General features: G+C 38.5%; 1 protein-coding gene across 14 annotated transcripts in view; it reads left to right on the top strand.

Annotated features, from left to right (window-relative positions):
• CEP350 (centrosomal protein 350) overlaps positions 1-27,098 on the top strand; it is an 83,718-nt gene that overhangs the window by 25,418 nt on the left and 31,202 nt on the right. For 8 of the 14 annotated variants that reach the window (XR_012629910.1, XR_012629909.1, XM_074876967.1 and 5 more), the window contains 20 exons: positions 2,501-2,644; positions 3,473-4,128; positions 4,799-4,920; positions 6,380-7,443; positions 8,758-8,911; positions 10,087-10,250; positions 11,187-11,376; positions 12,879-13,099; positions 13,223-13,386; positions 14,061-14,219; positions 14,417-14,548; positions 17,125-17,261; positions 17,636-17,755; positions 18,493-18,659; positions 19,176-19,372; positions 19,915-20,099; positions 21,023-21,110; positions 21,490-21,636; positions 22,424-22,581; positions 26,287-26,409. Coding sequence is in view for 12 of the 14 variants with exons in the window: in XM_074876967.1 (XP_074733068.1) it covers positions 2,501-2,644; positions 3,473-4,128; positions 4,799-4,920; positions 6,380-7,443; positions 8,758-8,911; positions 10,087-10,250; positions 11,187-11,376; positions 12,879-13,099; positions 13,223-13,386; positions 14,061-14,219; positions 14,417-14,548; positions 17,125-17,261; positions 17,636-17,755; positions 18,493-18,659; positions 19,176-19,372; positions 19,915-20,099; positions 21,023-21,110; positions 21,490-21,636; positions 22,424-22,581; positions 26,287-26,409 (4,492 nt within the window). In the remaining 2 variants the exon portion in view is untranslated. The remainder of the gene's footprint in view (positions 1-2,500; positions 2,645-3,472; positions 4,129-4,798; positions 4,921-6,379; positions 7,444-8,757; positions 8,912-10,086; positions 10,251-11,186; positions 11,377-12,878; positions 13,100-13,222; positions 13,387-14,060; positions 14,220-14,416; positions 14,549-17,124; positions 17,262-17,635; positions 17,756-18,492; positions 18,660-19,175; positions 19,373-19,914; positions 20,100-21,022; positions 21,111-21,489; positions 21,637-22,423; positions 22,582-26,286; positions 26,410-27,098) is intronic. The other 6 variants (XM_074876960.1, XM_074876961.1, XM_074876964.1 and 3 more) reach the window with 6 other exon arrangements.

The following is a 27,098-nucleotide window of genomic DNA, read 5'->3' as shown; positions in this document are numbered from 1 at the left end:
GCTGTTCTATGTCCTGTGTCAAGTTGTTGCTGTCCTGCACCTTCAGTTCTGCCTTGGCCCATTCCTCGCTTTTTCAGTTAGTGAAAGAATGCAAAAACACATTCCCTAACAAGTCTCACAAATCTTGATATTTATAAAGGAATGTTTATTTCTTTTACCAATTAAGAATTTGTTTATGTTGTCTGACTTTTCTGCTATTAAAGTATTCAGAGAAGATGATGTGAGCAAGTTACTGTAAAGCAGTGCCTGATAGTAGTAGATTAGCTACATGTGGAATTCTGTTAGTGCTTCTTAGTTTTCCAGTAATGATAATCTTTGATATTGTGTGTAGCAAAAGAATTAGGAAGACTTCCACATCTGCTTTGTGTTTAGTTTTAATTTTCATACAAAGTAAGGAGTTATGGCTGCAATCACATTACAGAGTGATTTTTTTTTTTTATTTTTTTCCTTTAAATACATGTGATGTTAGGCATCTCTTGCACCTCTTAAGGTTTTACATTTCTCCTTACGTACAGTGGCCCATAATTGGTAAATGCTTTGTTGAAGAAAAAAATCTGCTGTAAAAAATTATTACAAAGGGTTTTTTAGAGAGTGACTATGTGCTTCTTTATGCTGTAAATCATGAAGCTGCATGTGAGTATTTTATGGTAATGAATGCTGATACTTAAAAGTGACAGGTATGGATTTGCTCCTTCCTATGCTGATCGATCGTACTTCAGGAACTATACTAAACTAACTTAACATATTTGTGCCAATTCCAAGTGAGGGAGGAGCACGGACATTGCTGCAGGTTTTAATGGCAATGGTTATTCTCCGTGATAGATTAAATGTGAGGAGAATGATGGCCTGAAATCCCTATGAGAACAGAACCAGTTCTAAGCGGCATATCCGTGATGGTCCATCCTCCAGTCATAGCAATGAGAAGCTGCCTGACATAGCCAAGGCTATAAATAGCCACAGCTCATGTTCCGCTCTGTTAGTGTGCTTTAGTTCAAACAGCTGACTTGAAATGGAAGATGAGACTTTACACTGCTTTTTAAAATGCACGCAGAAGTAATTGAGAAGACCAAGTTCGGCAAGAGAAGCCCTTTGGCTGATATGTCTGTTTCAGAGAGGCTTGTAGTGACATGTTTCAAGTGACAGATTTATAAAATACTTGGATAATTTACAGTGCAGTCAAGGAGTACTGTTAGTAAACGAATGAATAGTGGGCTACAGACTTCTGACTGAACAGATTTCCTCCTTCTGGTTTAAAATAACAAAAATTTAAAAAAGGGGGGTGGGAACTGAGGACTGGGGTTGCCAACGCACTATTGGTCTGCTGTCCTGGCTTTCACTGGAAGTTGCTTTGGTACCAGGTCTTCAGCGCCCTGTAGCAGGGCCCAGAGTACAATCCCTTTTTGTCTGTCTGTGGTGTGTTCATGCGGCAGTGTCCGGGTTTGTTTAGGCAGTGCTGTCAGAGGTAAAAACTGCAACTGGATGGTTAGGAATCAACTGCAAATTGGGTATTCAAGTTAGGTACTTCTCTAGCAATAAAATACTGCTAAATGGTCTGAATTAGGTTATTAATACTCTTCTTTTTTATATGATACTTTTTGCCAAAGCTCTTTAAGGTCATTAATTCAAAAAATTATTAATAATAATTGCAATTAAAATTATTAATAATGATAATTAGTGGCATGAAAGGTGAGTTGACTAAATGTGGCATTCAATCTAACCAATATTAGGTAAAGATGCCACTGTACCCAGTTTTTATCATTTAATTATGTGTAGGATGATAAAATAATACTAATAACATTTTGACTGGGTTTCTGTCCGCTTCAAGGGAGTCTGTTCTTGCATTAAGTATCAATTAATAGGGTTTATCTTAATTATTTTCAGTCATGGTACAGAAATTCCAGCTAGAGGACTGGAGTTAGCGTTGGCCTAGAAAAACTGCTGCTCGATACTTTTTAACCTCCTCAGAAGACACCTGTCTCAACAATTAGTTATCCTTAAAAATATCTTAAAAGTGTTTTTTGCTAGATATCAGCTAATACTTATTTAATATGAAAATAAATAATTTATCTCCCACCTTAATTTTTGTTCTTATTACATTTGCTCTTAAAACATTTTAGATCCTGTTCTTTTTTCTTATGTTCCTTATTTAAGTGGAGAGGAACAGCTTTTTTTCAGACCTGCAGAAATATTTCCCTCTCCCCCAGTAACCTTTGCTTATATGTTTTAGACCTGTATAACCCTTTTTTCTTTTTTAAATTAGTTTTTATAGGGCTTTAATGTGCTACATCATGTTTTGGGTTTTTACATTGGGTTATGTGTAGGCATGAAGCACTGATAGTTGTGTGATTCAGCTGTTGAGTGACTTCATGGTACATCGCTGCAGCTGTACCACATGCAGAACTAAATGGTATAGAAATGGTTAACAGTTGCAATAAATACTTTTTTGGTAAGTTAGAAAATCCATCCAGTGCTTGACTTTTATTTATTATTTATTGTGCAGGTGGAAACTATGTAATAAGTGCATCTTCCTGGCGGGAGGGACAAAAGCTAGTAAAAAAGATATTGGGTCCAGCTCCTAGAATAGAACAGGACAGAAGAGCTGTATCTAGTGACAGAACAGGACGAGAGAGAGCTGCCAAGTCTGGTAAGTTGTACTCTTATCACTGGATGTTTAATATTTTACTTTATTGTATAACACTGCATGTCTGCAGAACAAAGCAGACTTCTGAGATAGAATGTAATCAGTTTCTTGTTAAAATAACTCCTATTTTTACCTACAATTCGAGCGTGGAGAATTTTTCTCACGTCTATGGTTGGGATGCATAACCTCTCTTCCTGGGTGGATTATGAACTTTCCTTGGTGTCATGGGAAGCCTGCCCCTGCACATGTGACTTGAGGGGCGGGCAGTACATGCTGCAGAGGCGCTCAGGAGCTCTGGAAAAGGTGGGAAGTAGGTTGCAACCACAAAAAAAAGATCACCTGCAATCTGTCTTTGCCTTTTGAAGCTAGTGGGAAAGGAATGGGTAGCAGTGGTCCACAGGCCAGATGCATTTTCCAGATGTGCTGAATATAATACATAAGCTATGGTTGGGCATCCCTGTTTTACAGGAATTGTGGTTCTTCCAGATGCTATATAGCATCATCCATGTGCATCATAGATCTTCATTGATTCCTCCACCAGCCCTTTTCAGAATTTATCCAGAATCTCAGACAGGGCAAGTAAGGGATGGTGATAGCTGCTGTTCTGCTTATGCCTGTGAGGTGGTGAGGCGGGTAAGAGTATAACGGGTGTGAACTCAGTCTAAGCAAAGACCGCTATATTCAGACTATGACACTGAACGAAGCAAAAGCACGTTTACAGTGAGATCTGCACTCCTCCCTCATCCTCACTTTTTCAACTGTTTCAGTGATGGCATGTAATTTCCCAAATTTGATTTTTACCTGAAATATTTGACAAGTCTTACTCTTTAGCAGGCTGTATTGGAAGGACAGGCTCAGATTCTAGACTGGATGTTACCTGTAAAACCTCTTCAAGAAGTTCTGAAAGGTCAAGAAGTAAAGTACGGTCTGAGAATAATCTGAAGAAACTGGAAGTTGCTCTTCCAGCTGATAACCAAGAAGATCATGCCTCTGTAAATAAGGACTTCCTGCCTGTGGAGATACGTGGAATCCTCGATGACTTGCAGTTGGATTCCATGAGTACAAAGCAAGAGAAAGATGTGGAAAAACAGAATCAGAAATCTATTTTGCCTACTCAAAATGCCAGGAGCCACAGTCCAACCAAAAGGAAACCGGACAAGATAGCTGCCAGTGAGGAGCCTCAGGTGATCTCTAAAAAACGTCACTATGATACAGATGAGGTTCGTCAGTACATCATCAGGCAGCAAGAGGAGAGGAAGAAGAAGCAGAATGAAGAGAAGAAAGCACAAAAGGAGGCGACAGAACAGAAGAACAAAAGACTCCAAGAGCTCTACAGAAAGCAGAAGGAGGCTCTTACTAAAGTGAAGAATGTGCCTCCTCCTGAGCCTTCAGCAGCCAAACGGTTACAGGAAACCTATTCTAAACTATTGCTGGAACACACATTTTTAGAAGAGCTGCCTCAGCTGCCTACAGTGCAGGAAACACAGGTATAGCTGATTCACTAACTTAATGTGTTGCAGGTGTTTGCACAAATAGGAGGTCGTGTGTTTAGGAAAGTCATAACTTGTCCTGATCTGGTTATAGGTTAAGAGAAAACATACAAAGAAAACTGTAGCTTTTGCTTGAACATTGTGGTTTTTATCTGGAGCCTCCTTGCTAGTAGCTGCTTTTTGGCACAGCAAAGCCTACTAGAAAGGTGAATGGAAATCATCTTTCTATTATAAATAGAAGCAGAATTTTGGATATTCGCTAACAGCAGCTCTTAAGAAAGGCTCTTAAGAAAACTGTAAACATTAGTCAAACTGTGAATTGAAGAGCTTTGTCTGAAGTTGTTTTCAGTCAGTGGACAAACTTCCATCAGCAGTGAGTTAAGTAGGTTTGCTAATCAGAAACCAAATATGAAAATTAATATATGGTAAAAGACTAATACCAATTTGGTGTGTTGAGCTGAACAGTTTGGTGTATAGCAAAGCTTTTTTCACAGTGCATTCTGCTGAGACAAAAACATAAATGTCTTGTGTTTTTTGTCTTACTGTGGTAGGAAAGATGTGATACTACACCAAGAAATGTAAGCCTTTTCGATTTTAATGAGACAAGAGCTTCTAAACTCCTGCAGACTTTTGAAAATGCATTTTTCTGTTTGTCTTAATTTTTTAGCCCAGACCTGGTTATCAACCATCTGGGGAATCTGACAAAGAAAACAAGGCTCAGGAGCGTCCTCCTAGTGCATCTTCAAGTAGTGACATGTCACTTTCCGAACCGCAGCAGCCGCTACTGAGGTGAGCCATTGTGGGTCTTCTGAGAGAGAGAGGAAAACACTCTTGTCTATGGCAATTACAACGTTTTCTAGTGGTTAAGAGGAATCTGATGCAGGAAAACATATAAAGAATTTTGGCTGTGGATATTTATGAGTCTGTAAATAAATAAAGTGAATGGTGGTTACTGTTAATCTTCTGCTGACATCAAGGGGATATAATTTTCATAGTGGGAGACTGTATTTCCTCCATGATTGCCATTGGGTAAAAGAAGCTGATCATATGAATATGTTTGATTTTTCTTACTTGATTTGTTCAATGTTTCTATTTAATCTATTGTCTTGGATTCAGGCCTTTAGTTACTGTGTCTACCAAAAGCCTCTGCTTCTGCTTGGAACTAGGCTTTTCCTGTTTCCTTTCATGCCATTTTCCCCATTTTTAATTGTTCAGTGTATTATCAAAGTTTTTCTTACCGTAAGTCAAGGTGCCCAACCAAACACTTACATTTAAGGAACTAAAAACCATAAAGTTTCTTGCATATTCTTAGTATCCCTCTTGCGCAAGTGTGTCTTCATTTTTAATTACATAATGAATGTCTGCTTCTTAAACGTATACTTGTTTCATTATCTGTACCTTAACTTGGTCAAATCCATGCTGATTTTGTAAATTCAGTGAGACCTGTTTCCTTTCTGGAAAAGTTCAAGGAAGCACTAGGAATGCTGTGTAGTACTGTGTATAGAATAAGCTGCTAAACCATATAGTAGTAAATATTGTTAGAGTAACATTGTAAGGAAAAATATGTAAGTACTAATAGCAGGGGAGAGATGAGACTTAAAAGGCTGCATAAATTATTTGGAGAGCTTCATAGTAAGCAGAGAAGCATTTTTTATGAGGGACTTCCTAGGTTCCCTAGTATTCAGAATCTGTGCAAGTGATATTAGTGAAGGAGGGTCTCTACAGAGCTCCTGCAAATGGGAGCTATGTGGAAATAAAAAAGATGTCTTACAGAACTGTAAACGTCCTTGTATTTCCAGTCTCCTTTTTTCTAAGTGTTCTTGATGCCTACCCTAAGTGGCAACTTCAGTGAAGCATGGGCTGGGTTCAACTAGATGGGGAAGGCTGGGGCTAAGAAATTCCAAGGTGGGGGGGGGTGGGCGGGGGTGGGGGAGGGAGAAAGATATTTCCTCCTTTTTGAAGTCAGAAAACTTTTGGAAAAAAGACATACTGATGATGATGAAAACTCAGCTTGTTACAACTCTAAAACACACAGTACGCTATAAATGGTATTTCAAATTTGGAAGGTGCTGTGTTGTTTGCTTTTCTTAAATAACATTTTGTAACTGTTTACTGTCCCATTCCCTGCCCCTCTGATTCCACCAAAAAGTATTTCTTCCTGAAAAATAAATTTGTGACAATGATACTTTCATCTAAAACAACAGGACTTGTCTAAGTCATCAACTTAAATGTTGACTTTTCATTTCAGGAGCGATTTGATGGAGCCTCCATGGGTGCAGCCAGACAGGTTGAGCCCAAGAGTCCAGCTCTCTCACCCACAAGCTCTCATGGGCTCAAGTGGAGGCCCTTGCTCCCAACACTGGAGTCTCGAGAAGATGGACCTTTTGTCAAAGGAGTGTGACGCGATGTTGGCAGGCAGGAGGAGCCATGCTGCACCCGTGGCATCGCTGGCCTTCATGCCTCAGCCATACCTGAATTCACCTGCTGCACAGCAAAATCTCTTAGTAAAACCTACTGCTAACCAATATAAGAGCAAATTAGATCGGATTGAAGCTTTGAAAGCTACTGCTGCTTCCCTTTCTAGTAGGATTGAAAGTGAAGCCAAAAAGTTGGCTGGGGCTGGTATCAATTATGGTACTATGTGGAACTCAGACCATGAATTTATGCAAGAAAACCAGGATGATGGGCGGTGGGCAAAGGCTGTGAGTCCTCCTGTGAGAGAGGAAAATGAAGATGCTTTTTCAGCCAAAATTCAAAAAATGTTGGGTACCTGTGTGTCTCATGCAGCCTTTGATGATAGCCTTCCTGGGGTAGGCAACCTTAGTGAATTCAAAAAGCTCCCTGAGACGATCAGGCCTCATACTGCTGCAGTCAGCCTTGGAAGGAGGTCCCCCGCTGCTAACAGGCATGAGGGGGTACGAGGACATTTATCTAAGAGACAGACTGACTCCCCAGGGCGTGAAAACCAGGCTTACGCTCCAAACAAAGCTGCAATGCCTCAGGAGTCCAGCATTGACTCCATCAGCGAAGGGCCTCTCCTGAGCGACGGAAGCCTCTCTGAAGAGGAAGGAGGCCAGCACAAACAGTTGCAACTGAAGATGCTGGAGACATTAAAAGAGAAGGATTTCTGCATTCGGGAGAGAAATGCTTTTGAGCCCATAAAGGAGTTTCAGAAGGAAGCTGAGAAGTATTTGCCACTTTTCACCCAGACAAGTGGCGCACACAGCAAGGGACCATGGGAGGAACTGGCGAAGGGAAGTCCCCACAGTGTCATCAATATCTTTACAAAAAGTTATCAGCTTCATGGAAAAGGTAAAAATGGAAAAAAATCTCATGTGAATTATTATTTTCTCAGTCTTACTACTCCTTACACTTTATACTTCGCAGGTAAGGAATGTGCTTTTGGATGTCTCAAATGTGAATCTGTGTAAGGCTTTCTCACTCTACTTTAGCATGGTAAATTAATTCCCCCCTCTTTTGACGCCTTGTCTAAGGAAAGAAGAAAAAAACCTCACACTTTCGGGCTGGAAGAACATTATTTTTGTATTAGGTTGCTCTGTATTTCTAGATCAGTAACTAATTCATATGCGGGGTTACATGCGTTAAGGACAGCCATAGCTACAGAATTGTGAACTTGAGTTTACATTTATTGTATGCAAAATTACATACTAAATCTAAATTGCCCAGAGTATATTTGGAAATGGTTTTCTCCACCATGGAGAACAGACCCTCTGGATTGGCACGTGCATCCTCCTACTATATATGTGCTCTGGATCATCTGTAATAACATGTCATTCCTGTTTCAGTTAAGGCAGAAGGGTGAAATTTATGCTTTATGCAGCACTTACTTAACGACGTAATCATGAGTTCTTGCATATATCCTGAGTTCTTGCTGCGCAAGATTGATACAGCTTTGCTATATTACTGGAAACATGTAACTTCAGTGGATGAATGATGTGGACTTTCCTCTTGCATCTTTGCTCGTATGAGTTATTTGATAATGTCTCAAAGTAGTGCAACAATTAAAACTCCAGTAACAATATTTGATTTTGAGAAGGTAAGGTTTTGGAATATCAGTAGGGAAAGTCTCCTGCTTAAACAAGCTCATTTCAAGTGTTATGTCTTAGGGCATGCTTTACAAGTGTCTCGTGCAGAATGCTTCATTTGATTTTCATTTTTTGTACAAATTTATTCTTCATTTTGAGTAGTTTCTTTTTCTAGAATTCCTTATTTTAAGGAGGAATGTTTTCTGAGAAGTTGATTTTTGTGGTTTTTCTTGTTTTTTTTTTTTCCTTCATTTTATTTCCCTTAAAGATGATTGCTTTTAAGTTTTCTGCAGATGGCTCTACTCTCAAGCACTGTGCTCTTCAAAAATGTTTTAGCTGGGGTGTATTAATGAAGTACAGTATTCAATCATTTTCAAAAAGAGGAAGACTTTGCTTGTTAATGTTGTGTTAAAACTTCCGTGGGATTGATAGACTGTTGTTTTCCTGATGTTTTTGGTTTTGAAAGGAAGTCTTTAACTTGTGGTTGGGAGCACTTCATTCCTGTAGCTTTATTACCTGTTTGATGCACATTTGCATTTGATATAACTTTTGTCTTTTCCCTCTTTTGTCCACACTTCAGTGTTTGATGAAAGGTTGAATGGAGGGTCTGCCCTCCTGCGCCCTTTACTCCCTGCCATGAGCCCTCCAGAGAGCGTGGTTTCTTATGAAGATGATTTTGCCTCATCGCAGGGAAGTGACACTTTAACAGACAAAAAGATTGCACGTGACCTCAGGTAACTCTGTGTTAGACTTCTTGTGCAAATCAAAATGCAGAATTCAGCAGAAAATAGTTAATGCAAAATTTGCTTCATAATGTGGTGGATATCTTTTCTGTTATGCTGTATTGGAATACTAGTCAAAGTGATGAGGTATTTCTTTAGGACCTTGCAGTTAACATATCAACCAGCATAAAGATAAGAGTCCAGTACTCCTGTTCTCTAATACTTGTTCTTCTTTCGTCTGGCAGGTAGCTTTAAGCAAGGTTCTTACCCTTTGTAGTCAAGTGAAAATTAGTTCTCCAGCTTGTGTGGCTGCTGTAGTACTCAGTTGATTAGTCTTTGTAATTTAGAAAAAAGAAAATATATTTGAAAGCATTAAAATACTTTCAGTACTTCAAAATTTTGTAAAAAACCTGTAATTGCTTTCAGTAAGGATTCATTAATGCTTAGTAGTGGATACATAAATTACCTGCAGGAACTCTTGTTCAGACTAAAATTTGAAGTCTCCCAATCCTAGACTCTCCATGTTACTGCTGAATTCATGTGGCTTTCCCAAGACCTCTTTTTTTTATAATGAGATATATTTACATCTTTTGAGCACCTTGGGGAAGGCCACAAGTACTGTGTTTGTACTGGTGATAGTTTACCTCTGAAGAAAGGAGGGTAAAAGGCACTTTGCGTGCTGAAAATGTTGGCTGCAAAAAATGGTTTCTTTCTGATTAAACTTCTTGATAGATCGTCTGTTGGTATTTAGTGTATGGTGCATTACACTCTGACTTGCAAATCTGTTTTAATCCTTTATTGAAAATTGCTCATATTTCTGTCAGTTGATGATATCTGTATGTCCAGAGATAATCTAAAATGCAGTCATGTTTGGAGTCATTCTTACGTTGTTCAAGTCCGTAGTCAAATAGCTTTTAAGAGTTAGCACTGGAAAGGATGGTTGTTATCCATCTTTTACTGTTTCAGATGATTAGAAGTATGTTTCAATATGTTCAATATCATGTCAAACTTCCTAGTGTCTTAGCTGTCGTAGTTTTTATTCTCAAAAGCAACACTTTTCAAGATAGGCTAATTAGTACAGTTTCAGCTGTCTGTCTCCAATTTAAAATGTGGTGGATTTCTTGTGCACAATGTAACGTGGGAGTTGGAAGTCCGTAGTTAATCACTGTCAATGTGCTCCTTTTTAGTGTTGCTGGCAGCAGTAATTCAAGCATTCAGGAAGAAGTTCCAAGTAGGAAGTCTCCCCGTGAACCTCGATCTGTAGAGCTTGCTTCTCAGCATTCATCTGGACCACGGTCTGCAGCATCTTCTCGCTCATCTGCTTCCTCTAAAAAGAGAGGGAAGAAAGAACGTAAGTGTAGGGTATTTTTTTTTTTTCTTGAAGGAGGTTTTAGGGTTTTCTTGTTACGAAAATTGCAATCTTTCTACATATCTGGAAACTGCAGTCTACTACTGATAGGGTGATTTATTAATTCCTCCAGTGACTCCTTCCTAAATTCTTTTTTGACCCTGATGATTCTCTGACCTTGAAATACAGTCATCTAAAATGAAATAAGCAAGATGTTGTTAACAGCATGGAAAATTTTTCCTTTCCTAAACCAGCCTTCTAACAAATGAGTTAATTTTAATATCATGAGGAACTATACTCAGGTTCTGTGCTGAGGAAATTCCAATAGGCTGCTGAAAAATGAGAGTTATGGCCACGTTTATGAAGGTGACAGGAAGTTTGCCTGTATGCTTCATCTTTGGATCACAGTTAGTGTTTGTAAGTGCACAAATTTAATAAATAGGCTTCTTCCTACAATAACTTGTAGATTACAAAAACATGAAGAAACTTGAGATTTGGTACACTTTTACTATATAAGCAATGGGTAACATAAGAAAAAAACAGGTTTAAAGCCAATAAAAGGAATGAGAAAAATAGGATTTGCCATTGCAAATTATCTTCCTATTTTTTCAAAATTCTCTAGCTTACCTAAAGCAAACCAGGCTTTACTCTAAGTATCAGTATCGAAGAGTCAAATTTCTTTACGTAAACCGATAGTGCTGAAATGAAAGCTGAGTCAACAGTTTTGTTGGCAGTGGACACAATATGCAGAAGAGAACTTAATGTCCTATAGGAAGCTGCAAAATTTACATTTTGTGCTTGTTGGATTTATAGATTTCTAACTCAAAGGCATCTTTAACTGGGGAAAAAAATTCTCAATTATTTGTTTTGGGGCTTTTGATGATAAGATATTCATACATAGAATACCAGACAAACTTTTGGCAATGTTGTTGTTCTTAGGGTTGGACTCTTTCAATGGAAGTTCTCGGCACTTTCCTGTGGAAGAAGATAAAATGCCATCTGAATTAGAGTGGGGATCCCAACAGTCAAAGAAGTCCTTATCGAGTAGCAGAATTTCTAATAAAGATCATGAGCAGAACCCGGATACAGACAGCACACTGGAAAACTTGTCTGGACACTCCCTGATGAGGTAACATGAACATTATAAGACTGTATGCAAATATAATTAAGCTTGGTAGTGTTATGGCATGTTATCAAAAATAGCTATGTCTTTGGATATGCAAAAGGAAAGTAACAGAAATGATCAAATGTCCGTAAGATGGGCATGCAGAAAACATTTTTTCCCTGCATTTTGGCTGTAGTAAGAGAAAATACAAAACGGTGATTCTACCCCAAACGACCCCTCTATTTCTTTTTTTCAAGGATAACTAGCCACTATAGGTATCCTGTCAGGTTTCAGTACCTTAAGCATCGAAACACAATTTTGTGTTTCTAGTCTACAAATGGTCTGTAACAAGTGGAGGAAAAGAAAAATAGCTAGTCAACCTGTGCAGTCATCTTGTTCTTTTCAGTAGGATCCGCAGACTTTTTTGCTTAGACTTGTGTACAACTAATACTCATAAGCCTGTCCAGCTCTGTGGGTTGATGCTTTTTGAGAGATGAACTGCACATCAGAAAAGAGTGTAGAGGAAGAGGAAAATTAATTTTCCTGTTGCATCTTCTGTATGTCTACTTACAAATGCAGTTTATTTTTTGCAATGAAGTTAGTTATGAAATATGCTCAGCTTAATTTTCACTGTACTTTTTTTCTAAAAAGCAACAAATAATATGAATGGTCTTTCACTGGTTCTCTGTGGTTATAGAATGACTCTGAGGTGGTGACTTTCACTGGTACCCAGTATTGGGTTTGAAAGGTCCTGTGATCTCCTAAGATAGGCCAAGTAAAGCAGAATGTCTTCCTAAGGGATTTAAGCAGCCACTGTTAATCCTTTTTGTCTTAATAAAATTGGAATAGTAAATTTAAGAAGTGTCTGCATCATTTTCTGTATGTTTAACAACAGAGATGTCTGTTTTTCTCTTTAAGTGTTACTGTAGTAATATTTTACTGTTTAAGTCCAAGTTTTGGCCTTCAAGCATTTAATTGCATTTTGATGAAAGAGATCGAGACTCAGGGCAGTGGCTTATCATATTCAGTTGCATCCATATGCTGATAGTAAGGTGTTTACTTTTTAAACGCTGTTCATTGTATTCTGATATCAAAATAATGCCCTAATTTCCTGTGAGTAAAACACAGATCTTCACTCAGACTCTCAAAACAGATGTGTAAATGCACGTGCAGGTGAGTTCATCCTGACTTTCTCATGCCAGGTTCCTAGCAGGAAGCATTAAAACTGCTTGTTTGGCCATGTAGAATGTGTAGATACTATGTTAAATTTTTTTTGGTGTGTGCTCTTTGGGGGAGAATAATGTGCTATAGAAACTTAACCCTAAACCGGAATATAGGTACAAAATTTATCTCATGAGGCCATTTCCTAAAGGCAGGCTGAGCCTGGGCAAGCCATAGAAGACTGCCTTTTGTGTGGGTCTGTTTGGTGTATATAAATGGAAGAACTAGGTTATCGCTTTATTGTCTTATCAAATGGCTGGATTTAGAAGAATATTGACTTCTTTCTTTTTTCATTTCACTGTCAGTTTCTCGGAGAAGGGAAGATCACAGAAGACGCCGACTTCTTCCCCGTCTTCCGGTTCCCAAAAAATGTTGCAGTTTGATTCTACAGGCAATACAGCAGAAAGAGTCAAGTCACCTGCTGGCTTTTCTGGAAGTACAGCGTCAGGGCTGAAGCCTAATGTAGCCTTCCCTGACTTGAGTCTGGGAACTAGTAGGTCTGTAGCAGGAGCAGCCTCAGCAAGTGGTAAGTTGTTTTGTTAAAACCATACTAATCCCAGAGCAGTTTGGTTTTTTCGGTTTTTTTCCTCTTTATTTGATGTGGGGCACTAAAGTCTATGAAGGTTGACTAGTAGGTCTTACCCTGCAGGATGTATGCGCTTCTCCCCTGCTGGTCTTCAGCATCGTTTATCAGCAGAATTGAACTACCTTAGTGCTATTGAGGAGTCTGTGCGACAGCTTTCAGATGTAGAACGAGTACGAGGCATATCACTTGCCCAGCAGGAGAGTGTTTCTTTGGCTCAGATTCTAAAGGTAATGGAAAAATACTTCCTTGTCTTAACCTTCCTTTTTTTTTTTTTTCTATTTTGCAAGAAAATTAATCAAATTAGGACAAGTTATGCTTTTGTTAGCAATGCAGAGAAACTGTAACGGCATGATGGAGCATCTCTATTAATGTCCATTTTTTGGGATTGATGTCTGTTATCTTTCTTACACCAAGTTGGCACCAAGGAAATGGTGACTTTAAAATATGTGTCATTAATATACCATTAGCTGGAATCACTGCTTTGGTTGTGTACTTCAGTAAAATAAAATCTTGATTATTTATGGGGTTTGACGTTGGGTCCCAGTGCTGTGCAGTGTAGTTGTTCAGGCTGGATCATCTGTCTTACTCTGTGAAAAGGACATTTTTGGTGGAAATTTTCCTTATGTTGACAAGATTGCTTGTTCTAGTTTGCTGAATTAAATGGTCTCCTAAATACTCTTTCTTTTTACACTGGTGGAAGAGTATGGGGAATGTGCATTGTCTACTGTCTACTTAAAAAGGGAGAGGTTCAGTAGGTAGGCTAAAAATTTAACTTTAGCAGAAGAGCCATTACCAGTAGAATAAATCTAGATCTTTCAGAGGTAGCTGCAGCCAGTGGCTAAGGCAAAAAAGATCTTTACATTTAACTTTAATGATTAAAACTTCTTTTCCTGATCCATAGGCACAGCAACAGCGCCATGAACGGGACTTAGCTCTTTTGAAAATCAAGGCTGAACAAGAAGCTTTAGAAAGTCAGAGGCAACTGGACGAGGCAAGGCAGAAGGCAGCTCAGGTAATGCTGCCCTTCAAAAAATGTGGAGTGTGTAAGAGGCAAATTGCTGTAAGTAAATCTGTGCCTACAAGTATTCTTAATTTGAAGCTGTAAACATATGGAAGTGGTGAAGGGTTTTAATATAGCTGAAGAAAGCTCTTAGGGGTCAATTTCAAACTTCTTTCCCCCAGATTTTGAGAAATTAAACTGTAGTTATTATAACAAGAAAATTTTGAAGAGCTGAACTGGCTTTGTCTTCTGCATAGGTCCATGCAGAGTCACTACAGCATCTGGTCCAGTCACGGCAGGAGGCTGCACAAGAGGCCCCATGCAAGGCTGCAGCCAAGCAGGCAGAAACCACGCTTCTCGCTACAGATACAGCTCACCAGATCCGTGAGGTGAGGTCCTCAGTGAAAGGAAAAAGCTGTTCTAATTTCAGTATTATTTTGAATACTTTTTTGCCTCCAGGTTATTTTCTGTTCCGTGTCATTCTCAGTGCAACTTCTTCACCTTCATAACATGACAAGTGATAGGACTTTAAAGGAGCTTTTCTGGCATTGTTACTTGAAGTCAGTCAGCAGCCTTAAATCCCTGTTGACTATTCTTATGATCTTACAGTTAACAAACTGTTAAGAAGTTTGTTCTTCCAGGAGAGATTGGTGATAGTGAACACAACATCTTTAATTTGTAAGAGTTGCACTCCATCAGGGTTTGATCCTGTATCTGTTTGATATGCAAATTAAATTAGAAAGGCAGGGAAATAGCAATTTTGCTTACTTCTGGAGGTAGACCAACGAAAAAAAAAGAGGAGGATCGGAGGATCTTCAGCAGACTTCTTAACTTGGGACAGAGTCTGGAGTTTTCTTTTTTTGAATCTTTTTTCATTCTGCTTGTGTCATACAGAATATTTATTAGTTTTCAGTTTTATATATCAGTTTATCGGTTTTTATACTTGCTGTTCCCAGCACGTGGCAGATGCATAAATAAGAAACACAGTAACAAAAAAATGCTTTTGTTTCTTCATTGTTTAGCAATCGCAATGACTGTGGATTAGGGTTATGGGATGGAGTGCAGGAGGCTGATGGATATGAACATAACTGTTTATTCAGTTTATGCACATGCTGGTGCTTAGCAAGGCTGTTTTTATGATAGGTAGTGGGACTGTAGAATAATACTGAGGTACTTGTTCTGAACTTTGCCAAATAAGTGAAATATAAATAATTTTTGAATAGAGAAGAATGGGTTAGGTTAAAGGAGCAGAAAATCTCAGATATCTGAGATACATGCAGTGGTTGCTGATAGCAGGTAGTGAAGTCTTGGATGAAGACAAAGAAACATTTGTAGTTTTGTCCTGGTTTCGGCTGGGATAGAGCTAATTAGGCTTTTTTTTTTCCCCCTTCTTCCTTAGTAGCTAGAATAGTGCTGTGTTTTGGGTTCAGTATGGGTTTTGATACGAGAAGAATGTTGATAATACACTGATGGTTTTTGTTGTTGCTAAGAAATCAAGGACTTTACAACTTCTCATGTCCTGCTAGTGCACAGGTACACAAGAAGCTGGGGGGAGCATAGCCAAAACAATGGACCCAAACTGGCCAATGGAATATTCCATATCCTCTAATGTCATGCTCAGTATATAGATATGAGTTGATTGGGAAGCTCCACTTGGGTTTTTGGAGTGGTGATTTCAGGATTCTCTCTTCTCTGGGATCGCTGGCTGGGAACAGGCTGGGCATCGGTCAGTGGGTGGTGAGCAATAGCATTGTGCATTACCTGTTTGTATTTTCTATTATTATTATCATTATTATTTTATTTCAATTATTAAATTGTTTTTATCTCAACCTACAAGTCTCCTTACCCTTACCCCTCCAACTCTCCCTCGCCCATTCTCTGGGGGTGGGGGAGGGTGAACAAGCGGCTGCGTGGTATTTGGCTGCAGACTGGGTTTAAACCCTGACAAGTTTATAGACCCAGTAGGTGGAAACCAGTGAAGCAAGGTAGAAGAAACAGAGACAGCTTTTATTTGGTCTAGGGTTTTAATCTCTTGTCTTGCTTTAAGTTTGAAGTCTGAGACTTAAGAGGTGCTAGTGGAGAGGTGGGTGGGGATGACCTGGCCAGTGATGATGGGCTGGCAGAGTAGCTTTTCCGTCCGTGTTCACTAGTGACTCCTGATATTCACTTGTTTTTGTAAAATTGTATGCATTACAATTAGTGCGTACATTAATTGAAGAATTAGTGAAGAAGCTCAGTATGTGTATTGGAAGTTATTGAAATACAGCTTATTGCTACCTTCAAAGCCACCTTGAGTTCCTTGCTCTGCCAGAGGCAGACCCTTGAACAATAAGAGAAATAGTAAATTATAAAGCTTCTAAAAACCAGTGTTATTTGCCGTGATTCCTGAAGTAGTTCTTATTTCTAGTCAGGTAAACAGTGACTGCCATGCATTATAAAGGAGAAATTCATGGCTATCTATTGATTTAATGCTGCCAATTTTAGACCTGGTAGTTTGCATAACATTGGAACTTTAAACCTGTTGCTTCCTTTAGAGTGAAAATAATGTTTCTTGCTCTTTGAGCAAGATGCACTTCAAATGAAAAAGAAAACATTGTTTCTGGCTTTTTTTTTTTTTCCCTTTTAAATGAATTGTAATGGTAGGTCTGGAATGTTGTATTATGTGGGATCATTCTAGTGATCAGAGTTTCCTTAAGTTGATTGGAATGATATAAGTAGTGTCTTGCATGTCTGTAGTTTCATATCAATTATTCCACTCTGCATAAAGAATATGTATTTATAGAGCAGTATGCACTTTTTAGAACTAAAATTAGTAAATATGTAATTACAAACTATCTCAAAACCATGTCTTACACATTTGTTCAATAAATCAGTAAATTGCCTGTGAGGGCGACTGCTTTCTATTTCAAAAACATTTTGATGCTAATAAGCTCATTGTATTCCTTTTATTTTTTATTGTGCTCAGATGACAGAGTTGGCACGAACCCAGATCTCGGATACTGTCAGCGCTCCAGCTGCTCCTGTCACCACCTTGTTTGACCACCAGCGTCAGCATCATTCAGAGTTCATGAAGCAGCTGAGAGCCCGAACTGATACAAACAGGTTTTCCCTAATGTCTCACATCTTGGGAAGGGGGAAGTCAGATAGTTAGGTTTAGCTTCACTTGTTCACTTGTACAAGAAAATTGTAAGATGTCATAATGAGTGAGCATTTCAGAAGAAGAATTTCTATTTCATCTTTACACTCTAAATAGTGTACTCCAAAGATAACATTACCTGGTCATATGAAGCTCTGTATAAAAGAGTAGAAAAAGATGCTCTGTTTTCTGAGATGATTTAACCAGTCTAAGCTTTAAGTGGTCTTTTCAGAAATTTTAACTGTTACTACTTCTAGTAAACTGATGAAAGCTTGTGAAAACTGTATTACTCTTTGTTTTAAGACAACACAGACTTACCCAGAACGCTTCTCTTTCTCAGGAAATGTGAGTCTGCTGCCATGTCACAAGGTAGAGAGGAGACAGGTGACTCAAAACAGACATACTCACCGATGTTTGATAGTTATTCAGAGTCTTCAAGATCAAAGGTTCATGATCAGAGGTAAGGAGAGTTTAGATTATACAGGGGAATTTTTGCTATAAATAAGAACTAAAGTACAAAGGAATATCAAGATGTTTCCTTCAATATTTTTGTTAAAAAGAGTCAGTATTAAACCTTCAACAGGTAAACCTGTCTTATAGTCCAGAGCTTGAAGATTTACGTGCCTACCAGCATTTGCTTTATCTAATTAAAAATCTACTACACTGTGGTCCACAGTGTGATAGTACGTTATGTGTTAGTATCTTCAGTTTTGAATTTGCTGTGTATGTTCTAGTTGGCTGCTTTTCTCTTTCCTAACTTTAGAATAATTGAGTTTCACATCCGCTTTCTCATTCAGCTGATTTAGCAAGAATCTATCAAGCAGGTGAAGGGAAATGGTTATTCCACTCTGGTTAGCTCTTGTGAGACTGTATCTGGAATAGTGTCCAGTTTTGGACTCCTCGGTAAAGAGAAGACATTAACATACTGACACAATTCTAGTGGTGAACCACCAGGATGGTTAGGAGGCTGGAGTACGTGATGTAAGAGAGAGGCTGAAGGAACTGGGCTAACTTAACCTAGAAAAGAGAAGGCTAAGGGGACAGGGATGTAGTTGCAGTATCATTTTAAAAACAAACCAAACCCTCTGCATGTTGATTATTACTGGGATGTTAATCATGGTATGTACAGTAGTAATGTAAAATAAATATTTTGAAATGTGCACAGTAATTTTTTAAAAAATTCTCTTGATAACGTAGTAGTACTAGCAGCCGCCAAGAGAGTCCTTCAGTTCCCTCTTCAAAGGAGAACGAGAAGAAGCTTTCCCGTCGTGAAAGGATAACTAGCAGTATTGAAGAACAGGCTCATACTGGTGTGGATGATTCCTTGCGGAGCGATAGTATTTTATCCCTGCCAGATGAAAAAGGTTAGCTCTGTTGTTTGTATGTGATAAATCTGAAGGTGGTAAGGGGGGGAGGGAGGGGGGGTTCTGTTTCAGAGTTAGTTTCTGAAATAAATGAGGAAATATCTGTGAAGAAAGCTTAGCCCCGGGTGAATTGGTAGTCTTTTAAGAGGTAACAGGATGGCCCAGTGAAATGGGAACCTTTGAAATTCTGCACAACAGAGTGATGGAGTCGGTGGGCCCTTTTATTTTCTGCTGTCCTAGCTGTAGCCAGATGTTCACTTGCTGAATATACAGGCTGAACACTAAATGTTTCAGCAGACCCAGAAATGTGTTTATACCTGTGTACAGAAGTCTGTTAGCTCTTTTGAAGCTAGATAACAGTATTTCATTATGTCCTCTAATTCAAGGTCACTCTTTTCTAAACACCCATTTTTCTGCATTACAATAGCTATGTCTCTGTGTTTCCTGTCCCCCCAACTTTACTGAGATGAGGCAGAGTAAAACTGCATAAAAACACTTCCCTGATTTCTCCCTCAGATTCTGCTTCTGTTGCAACAGAGTATTCTCTGAAATTTGATGAGTCCATGACAGAGGACGAGATTGAAGAAAAGTCTTTCCGGTCTTTGCTGCCCTCTGAGAGTCATCGCAGAAATAACTTGGAGAAGAAACGGGGTAGTCGTGATGATTCTGATGAGGAGGTCTCCCCAGAAAAAACAGCTCTGTCATCTATCAAGGTAGGTCAAGCAACCATAGTTAAGGTAAATTAACTGAACTGAGATGGTTAAGCTGACGAGCTTCAAGTGAGCTGTTCTTAGCTGTGTTTGCAAACTTTAGGGTTCTTTTCCTCCTTGTGGTTCTTTGAGCGTCTCAAAACATAGAGTTGTATGAATCACGCTGTATGTCACTGTTGTACAAGTGCCATGACTTACAATCCACCCAGATCTCTACCTGTTCTCTTGTGGCTTTGGAGAAGAGGAGTGGCTTTTTGAGGTAGATGATAAAAGTCCAGTGAATTAAGTCTTCCTGCTGTGCCTACACACAGCTAGGAAGTACAAAAGGATGCTTCATCTCTCTAGCCCAAGAGGGGACATTCCGAAACTGTCATGCAGCCTAGCTGCACAGCTGATCTGTACAAAGCTCGGAGAGGAAAAACAGCTTCCCTTCTTACCTCTGTGTTTGTGTGTGTATATCTGTGTATACACACACACTTTGGCATTGAAAAAAGCTTTGGAATTTCTGTATTATCAAATCATGTCAAATTTGTCTTGCCTTCCAGGAGCTAAGCATGCCATTCTCAGGGGGGCAAGATAGTTTCTCTAAATTTACCATGGAGATGGTAAGACAGTACATGAAAGAGGAGGAAATGCGAGCAGCTCATCAGTCCTCACTGCTTCGTCTCCGGGAGAAGGCTCTGAAAGAGAAGACCAAGGCTGAATTAGCTTGGCTGGAACACCAAAAGAAGTAAGGCAGTTCTGAATATACACTGTTGCTGACTGACCATTTTCTTGTACTTCTCCTTGAATTTTTGTGGGAAGAATTTACTTCCACCCCACCCCTCCCTTATCAAGTTTCAATGGTTGGACTAATCTTCTGACATCAGTAATCTATACAAATGTTATTGTGACTTGGAAAGAACAGAACCCAGTTTGTAAGTGTGCTTTGATGTTTACGTTGAATGTAGTTTGATAAAAGAGAATTTCATTGAAACAATAAAACATCAGATGTGTGTTGTCAGTTGGAGAAGGTAATTCCCAACCATGACTCTACAAGGCTTAATTCAAGAATGTATAAAACTGTTAAAGAGTTAGAACTTTATTTGCTTTATATCTATCTGAGCTCATTTTAAATGACTCAGGCTGAATTTTGTGAACCTGGATATGTGTTGTCGTTAATGATTTATTTCCAACCTAACATATGCTTTGTCCTGGAATGCCACTTGAAATAACTAGTGATAGTACTACACAGTGGTGGCCGGATTTAATCAATAATACTTTTCCATAATCACTCTCTGCATGAGAGTACCACTGTTTGGAAAATTGGCATTTTCTTCCAATTTCTTGTTGTTGTGGGTTTGAGAAAGGGTAGTGACCCAAGTGTCCTTCCTTATGTCTTTCTCAAATGGTGAGCATATGCTGCCTCTGCAGAGCTGCTGCCCATGATGTGAGATCTCGTATTACCTGCACTGGCCTTTTCACTGTGCGTGTCTGACTAAACAGTACAAAATATTCCACTGTAGAGCATGCCAGTGATTAAGTGCAGGCATATACTCTTCCGCAGGTTAGGAAAAGTAAACCTTTTTTTGACTCTTTAAAGTAAAAAAAAAAAAAATCTTGTTGTTGTGCACTTTTTTTCTTATTTAATTCTTTCTTCCAATCTGTTTGCAGGCATTTGCGAGACAAGGGAGAGGATGATAAGATGCCTCCTATTCGAAAGAGGCAGCGTGGTCTGCTGCTGAGATTACAGCAGGAGAAGGTAACTGATGCCCTCTAGGAAAATCCTGTTGGAACCTCTGTGTAGGCATTAAATGTTTCAGACTGTAAAAGCTAGGAATTGAGAGAACTCCATATCAGGCTTTTGGAGAGGAAGCTAGCAGTATTTCTTACAAATGTTTTATTTGCATTTCGGTAGTTTTTAACACATTGTTTTAAAGAATCCTTCTGTATCAGTAATCTCACTCGTTGAGACTTAGAAGTATTAATTGATCTTCTATTCTTTGCTACTGAAGTTCAGGCTAGTTACTTCATCATGTAGTTGCAGTCATTTTAAACCCAGAGCAAGGGTGACAGCTTTAGAGTGTGTTCTTGAGAGCTGTCTGTCACAGTTCTTATGCTTAATCTTTTATACCTAAAAGGCAGAAATTAAGCGTCTTCAAGAGGCTAACAAGGCTGCTCGGAAGGAGAGGCAGCTGATCCTTAAACAGCAGGCGGAAATAGAACGAATCCGTCAGACTACAATGAAACTGCAGGAAAAACTAAAATCTGCAGGAGAAAACAAGCTGGTAAGTGTTCACTACAGAAGCTGGAGTCTTCCCTCTTTGGCTGTGCAGCTGGTATTTGATTTCAGTGTTTATAAGAATGGAAAGCTACTAGACTGGACCTATCACGTGTAAGTTTTGTCTGCCTGAAAACAGTCTCATCCTCTTTATCTCAGCAATTTTATCTTTAATTTCTTTAAAGCATTGTTTAAGGAAATGCATTTGGAGAAGTGATAAGATGTTTAACTGGGCAGTGGGTGGTGTTTGTTCATTCTCAAGCTTAACTAATGACTTTGGGAATATGAGGTTTTTGATGCTTAGATCTCACAGGCTCTGATTTTGTTTGATTAGTACCCCAGAGCACTAAACGTAAGTGCTAAACCCAAAACTTGATGCTTTGAGTGTGTGTTAGTGTCATTACATTAAGTTTCTTGTGTTGCTTTATGAGATAGCAAGATGGGATTTTGGTAACTGTCTGCCTCTTACAAAATTTTATGGAGACACAAGTTTAATAATAGTAGTATAGAAGGTTGTTTTCCTGGTTGAGTAACTGAATTCTGGTGGGGTTTTTTTGTTCTGGATACAGTTAGGGGAGAACTTAAATTATGGAGAAAAAGGGTGTACTAAAAAATTTTGTGTCAAATAAATTAAGGTGGAAAATGAAGTTAAATTTGCAGGTGGACAGACTTATCTGAAGTAGTATTTGAGGTAATCTGTGGAGGGAGTAAACTAAATTAACACAATTTTTAATTGTAGAATAACTTCTCTTACTTTTAATGTTGTGTTTTGGTTTTTTAACACTCCACTACAGGAACTTCACAGTGAGGACGATATCAAGCAGAGCAATGGTTCTAGCCCACTTCCAACTGATGCAGAAACCCGCAGCCCTTCCCCAATCTCAATCTCCAGCAGTGAGACTAGTAGCATTATGCAGAAACTTAAAAAAATGCGCAGCAGAATGGATGAAAAGTAACTAATTTTTTTTTCTTATACAAAAGTTTACTATTTTAATAGAACAAGTTAGTTTGGCTAGTATTTGCACTAAAAATGGCTGTCAGAAGAATTAGAGGTATTGATATCACATACACTTTGATGTGAGTTGCATGAAAAATAGCTGATTGGAAGCATTCATAGAACTATATTAATCTTTGAATGTCATATTTTAAAGACTACAATTCTTGCATAAATTCTGAGATAGAAACGTTGGTAGCTGGCAGACTGTGTGGCCGAGGTTTTATTATAGAAGATTGGTTTTAATATTCTTTGTACTTGATAGAGTTGGTAAAAGCACATCAATTTAAGAGATTTTGATGTTTGTACGTACAAGGAACTTGGACAGGCTCCAGCCTGATGGTACATCTTGTCAGAGTTCCTCTTGCAGTGAGAGGCCTGAAGTCAAATGGTCAAAATGGTGCCTGTGTTTTCTATCTCCCCTTTTATTTTAAAGGAAAAAAATACAGGAGTGAGACTCTGGAATTACAGTATCAGTTTTTATCTTGAATTGAAGCATAAGTTATAAATAGCAATAGTCTTATGCAGAAATTAGGAACTGAGTTTGAGATCGGGCTCACAGAGTCATCGAGCTTGTCAGGCATGTGATTTCTACCTTACTATCTAGCTGCTGAATTTCAATTCTAATTGTATTAAAATCATCTAGGGCTGAATTCTGTATTTTCTTAATTAATGGAGGTGATACGTGTGTGACTGAGAAGACAGGCAGTTAGTAAGACCTTTCTTTTCCTCCTGTGTGGTCCACAGGTTGGAAAAAAGTTGAAAACTGTTGTTAGTCTCCAGAGGAAATAACGAAGTGTATGTGCAGTTCCTGGCTCTGCAAACTAAGACTCAATCTGTTGATTTCAACTGTTAAATTCTATTGAATCAAAACCTGCTTCTGCATCTTTTCAATGTAGGAATTACTTTGTCTGCACTAAGCATCCCAAATGCTTTACCAGCATGTGTTCATTAGTTTGAAGCCTTAACCTCTTACTTGAGACTAATCCATTAAAAGTCTGCCCTCTGCCAGTTACCACGAGAAATAGTCTTCACTTAAACAATTTTTTGGAACTTGTAACCAAGGCCGGTCGCTATATTCTAGTCCATACGAGTGATCTTTGTAATGTTTTTTCTCTTGAGACTCTTAACACAGCTGGATAAAACATCAAAAACTATCACTGCCACTTGTAAAGACAAGCTGTCTGTGACTCCTTAGCACCCTATTTGCTTGTAATCATTTGAGAAGCAGGTTTCCCACACTTGCTTGTATTTGTATATGAAGATAAAAACCAGTAGTAGTAAGAGAGGATTTGATGTAAGTAGGAAAAAACAAAAAACATGTTCTAGTTGCATGGTCTTCATGTTCTAGCCTGAATTGTTATTTTATTCAGATTCTTCTGGTAGGATCTGGTAAACCAAATGGCCAAAATCACAAATGATTTCAAGTTTCTGAAGTGTCATATTTCCAAAACTAAACTCTTAGCATTCTAAGTCATGTGAAAACTATTCCATTGTTACAGCAGCAAACTCTTTTCTCAAAGTAGGGTTTGAGACTGGTAAATGGCTTAAGATGGGGGCTTGAACAGGATGTGCTCTGTAGGCCATGTTGCCTTCTAGGGTTTAAAACAACCCAAGATTTTTCTTCTGATCGTATTTTTTTTTGTTAAAAAGAGAGTCTTTATCTTATTTTTTTTCCATCTGAGATTCAACATAGAAAATTTCAAATGGTGATACAAAACCAAGTTACAGCTTATGAATTTTGAGATATGGTATTAATACTGTATTAACACTATGAGTATTAAGTATACGAGCATATAGAATTAACACTGTATTAATACTATAAGAGATCACAAATATACTTTTATATTCAAGACTTCCTTTGCCACTTTTTTATCAGGTAGTGGTTTTGTCAATATTGTTCTTGAAATATTTTTTTTTAAAGTGCCTTCATTTCTAAGCGACAATTATGATTGAAGAAAGAATTACATATTAATAAATAATTGTTCTTACTATTACAAGGAATAGTAGTAGATACGAAGTATGTTCAACCCTTAAAGGCGTTTTGTCAGTCCAAAATACTGCTCACCTGGAGAATACTTTTCAGAAGGTGGATAGCAGGATTTGAGCTGGAACAAGTGGAAATTGTGTGTGATGTGATGTATGTGGTCATGTATTTTCGTTTTTATGGTTTTGTCTTGGATTGCTCTATATGTTCAAAGGAAGTAGTATTTTGTGTAAACATAAATGATTCTCTAGAACTCAGTCTTTCTAACTGTATAGCTTTTGTACACCTTTTGCAGGTATTTTGATAGTGATAGCAGTGCTTATTGATTGAAAAACAGTGCTGACTTGGTATCTATTTTTAATGTCCTTATTTGTAAAACACCTAAGAATAATATGAACATAATAGAGTAAAACATTTGGTTTAGGGTGTAATGATAGAAAGCTGCCATTTGAAGGGAATCAATCAGGTTGTGAGATATGGCAAAAAGAAAGAAGCCAAATGATGAGTAAAGTACAAAGGAACTAGAGGAAAGAATTGGGAAAGGCTGCTATGCTGGATTTGCTGTACTCCGTAGCAAGGTGGAAATCCTTTGGCATCCTTACTTATGAGGCAGCTTTAATATTTCTCTTCTGCTAAGATGGGAATGAAAGAATAGTTCTGTTTTAATTTTAATTGATGAGTCTGTGTAGCCTGCATGTGAACAGGAGCATGCTCTGTCAAAGAGAATTAACCACTTTCCCCTTGCTTTTCTTGCATATGCAACTTTAATGATAATCTGTGCAATAGAAGAACTAATTAAATGCTCATTTTCTTTTGCTTTTCCTTAATATGCTTCTTAGCTTGCATTGTAGTTGATAGAGCTATATGGAGCATGGTATTTTTCTGTAAATATGATAACTCAGTAGGAATTAGCTTAAAATGGCAATTCATTAGGAAATACCATTTTAAGCACAGCTTATGTAGATTTTTAAAAAAACAATAGGCATTATCTTTCTGCAGTTAATACTTCAAATGAAAGAGGCAATACCATGAGTATTCTGAGACCAAGTCTGCACTCTGTTGCGAAAAAAAACCAAAACCAAAACAAACCAAAAAACCAAAACAGCAGCTAGAAGTTGAATTACAGGTATATCTCAGACTTTTCCTGGAATTGCTCGTTTTATGAAAACATCATTTAATCTCTTTTTTTCTTCCCCTTTCACTGGTGCTTACCTTTGGAGAAGTAATTTTACTGAGGTTTCGCCAGGTGAATGAAAATGTGTTTAAAGTTTCAGACTAGCAAAATTGTTCATGTCGCAAAACCAGCATGCTATTTAATGCTAATAACATACTCTTATCAACAGAATAGCAGGAGTTGCAAAAAGATTAGGTTGAGGTATGTTAACCGGTGCATGTGGAAGTCTGCATCAAAGTAATAAAACTCCTTCCAAAATTTAAAGAAAAATATAGCAATGTGAAAATAGCTTGCCTTTAACAGAAAATGAAGTGTTATAAGTGTATGTGTTCTATTACCTTCTGCATAACAGTGTATAGTTTTTCTACTTGAGATGTTGGGTAATAACTATACAATGTTAAATGCAATTAATTTTAAAGTTCTTTGCTAGATGCTATCCTTTTCTCGTTCTTTCTGTCTTTTTTGCTATCTTAGTGTTAAACTCTTCCTCCTTATTTTGTAGACACTGCTCTCCTGTTCACTACTTCTTCTCTGTCTTTACGTCTCACCACTGGGCCTCTCTCAGTGTCTGTTTTCCCAACCTCCATCCCAAATTCCAGCTGTATATCTACAACCAATTGGTCAGGTAACTGTATCTTTCTCAAGTGATCGACTCTTTGATAGAGCATGCTCTGTTCAGTCCTAGAAAGTCAAGAGGTTCTTCATCAGTGAACGTTTTTGACCCTTTCCTCACTGTTTCCAGATCTTTATTAATGACGTAGACAGTGGGATTGAGTTGCACCCTCAGCAGGTTTGTGGACGACACCAAGCTGAGTGGTGCAGTTGATTCACTAGAGGGAAGGGATGTCATCCAGAGGGACCTGGACAGGCTTGAGGAGTTTTCCAGTGCGAACATCATGAAGGTTCAACAAGGCCAAGTGCCAAGGTCCTGCACATGGGTTAGGGCAATCCCTAGTATCAGTATAGACTGAGGGATGAATGGATTGTGAGCAGCCCTGTGGAGAAGGACTTGGGGATGCTGGAGGACGAAAAATTGGATATGAGCTGGCAAAGTGCACTTGCAGCCCAGAAAGCCAACTGTATCCTTGACTGCATAAAAAGAAGAGTGGCCAGCAGGTCGAGGAGGTGATGCTCCCCCTCTGCTCTGCTCTCTTGAGATCCCACCTGGAGTACTGTGTCCAGCCCTGAGGGCACCAGTACGAGAAAGACATGGACCTGCTTGAGCAGGTCCAGAGGAGGGCCACAAAAATGGTCAGAGGGCTGGAACACCTTTCTATGAAGAAAGGCTGGGAGAATTGGGGTTCTTCAGCCTAG

This window comes from Strix uralensis, chromosome 8, assembly GCF_047716275.1.
Source record: "Strix uralensis isolate ZFMK-TIS-50842 chromosome 8, bStrUra1, whole genome shotgun sequence".
Lineage (NCBI taxonomy): Eukaryota > Metazoa > Chordata > Aves > Strigiformes > Strigidae > Strix > Strix uralensis.
The sequence above is the reverse complement of the archived record's forward strand: the minus strand, read 5'-3'. Positions and strand labels throughout refer to the sequence as shown.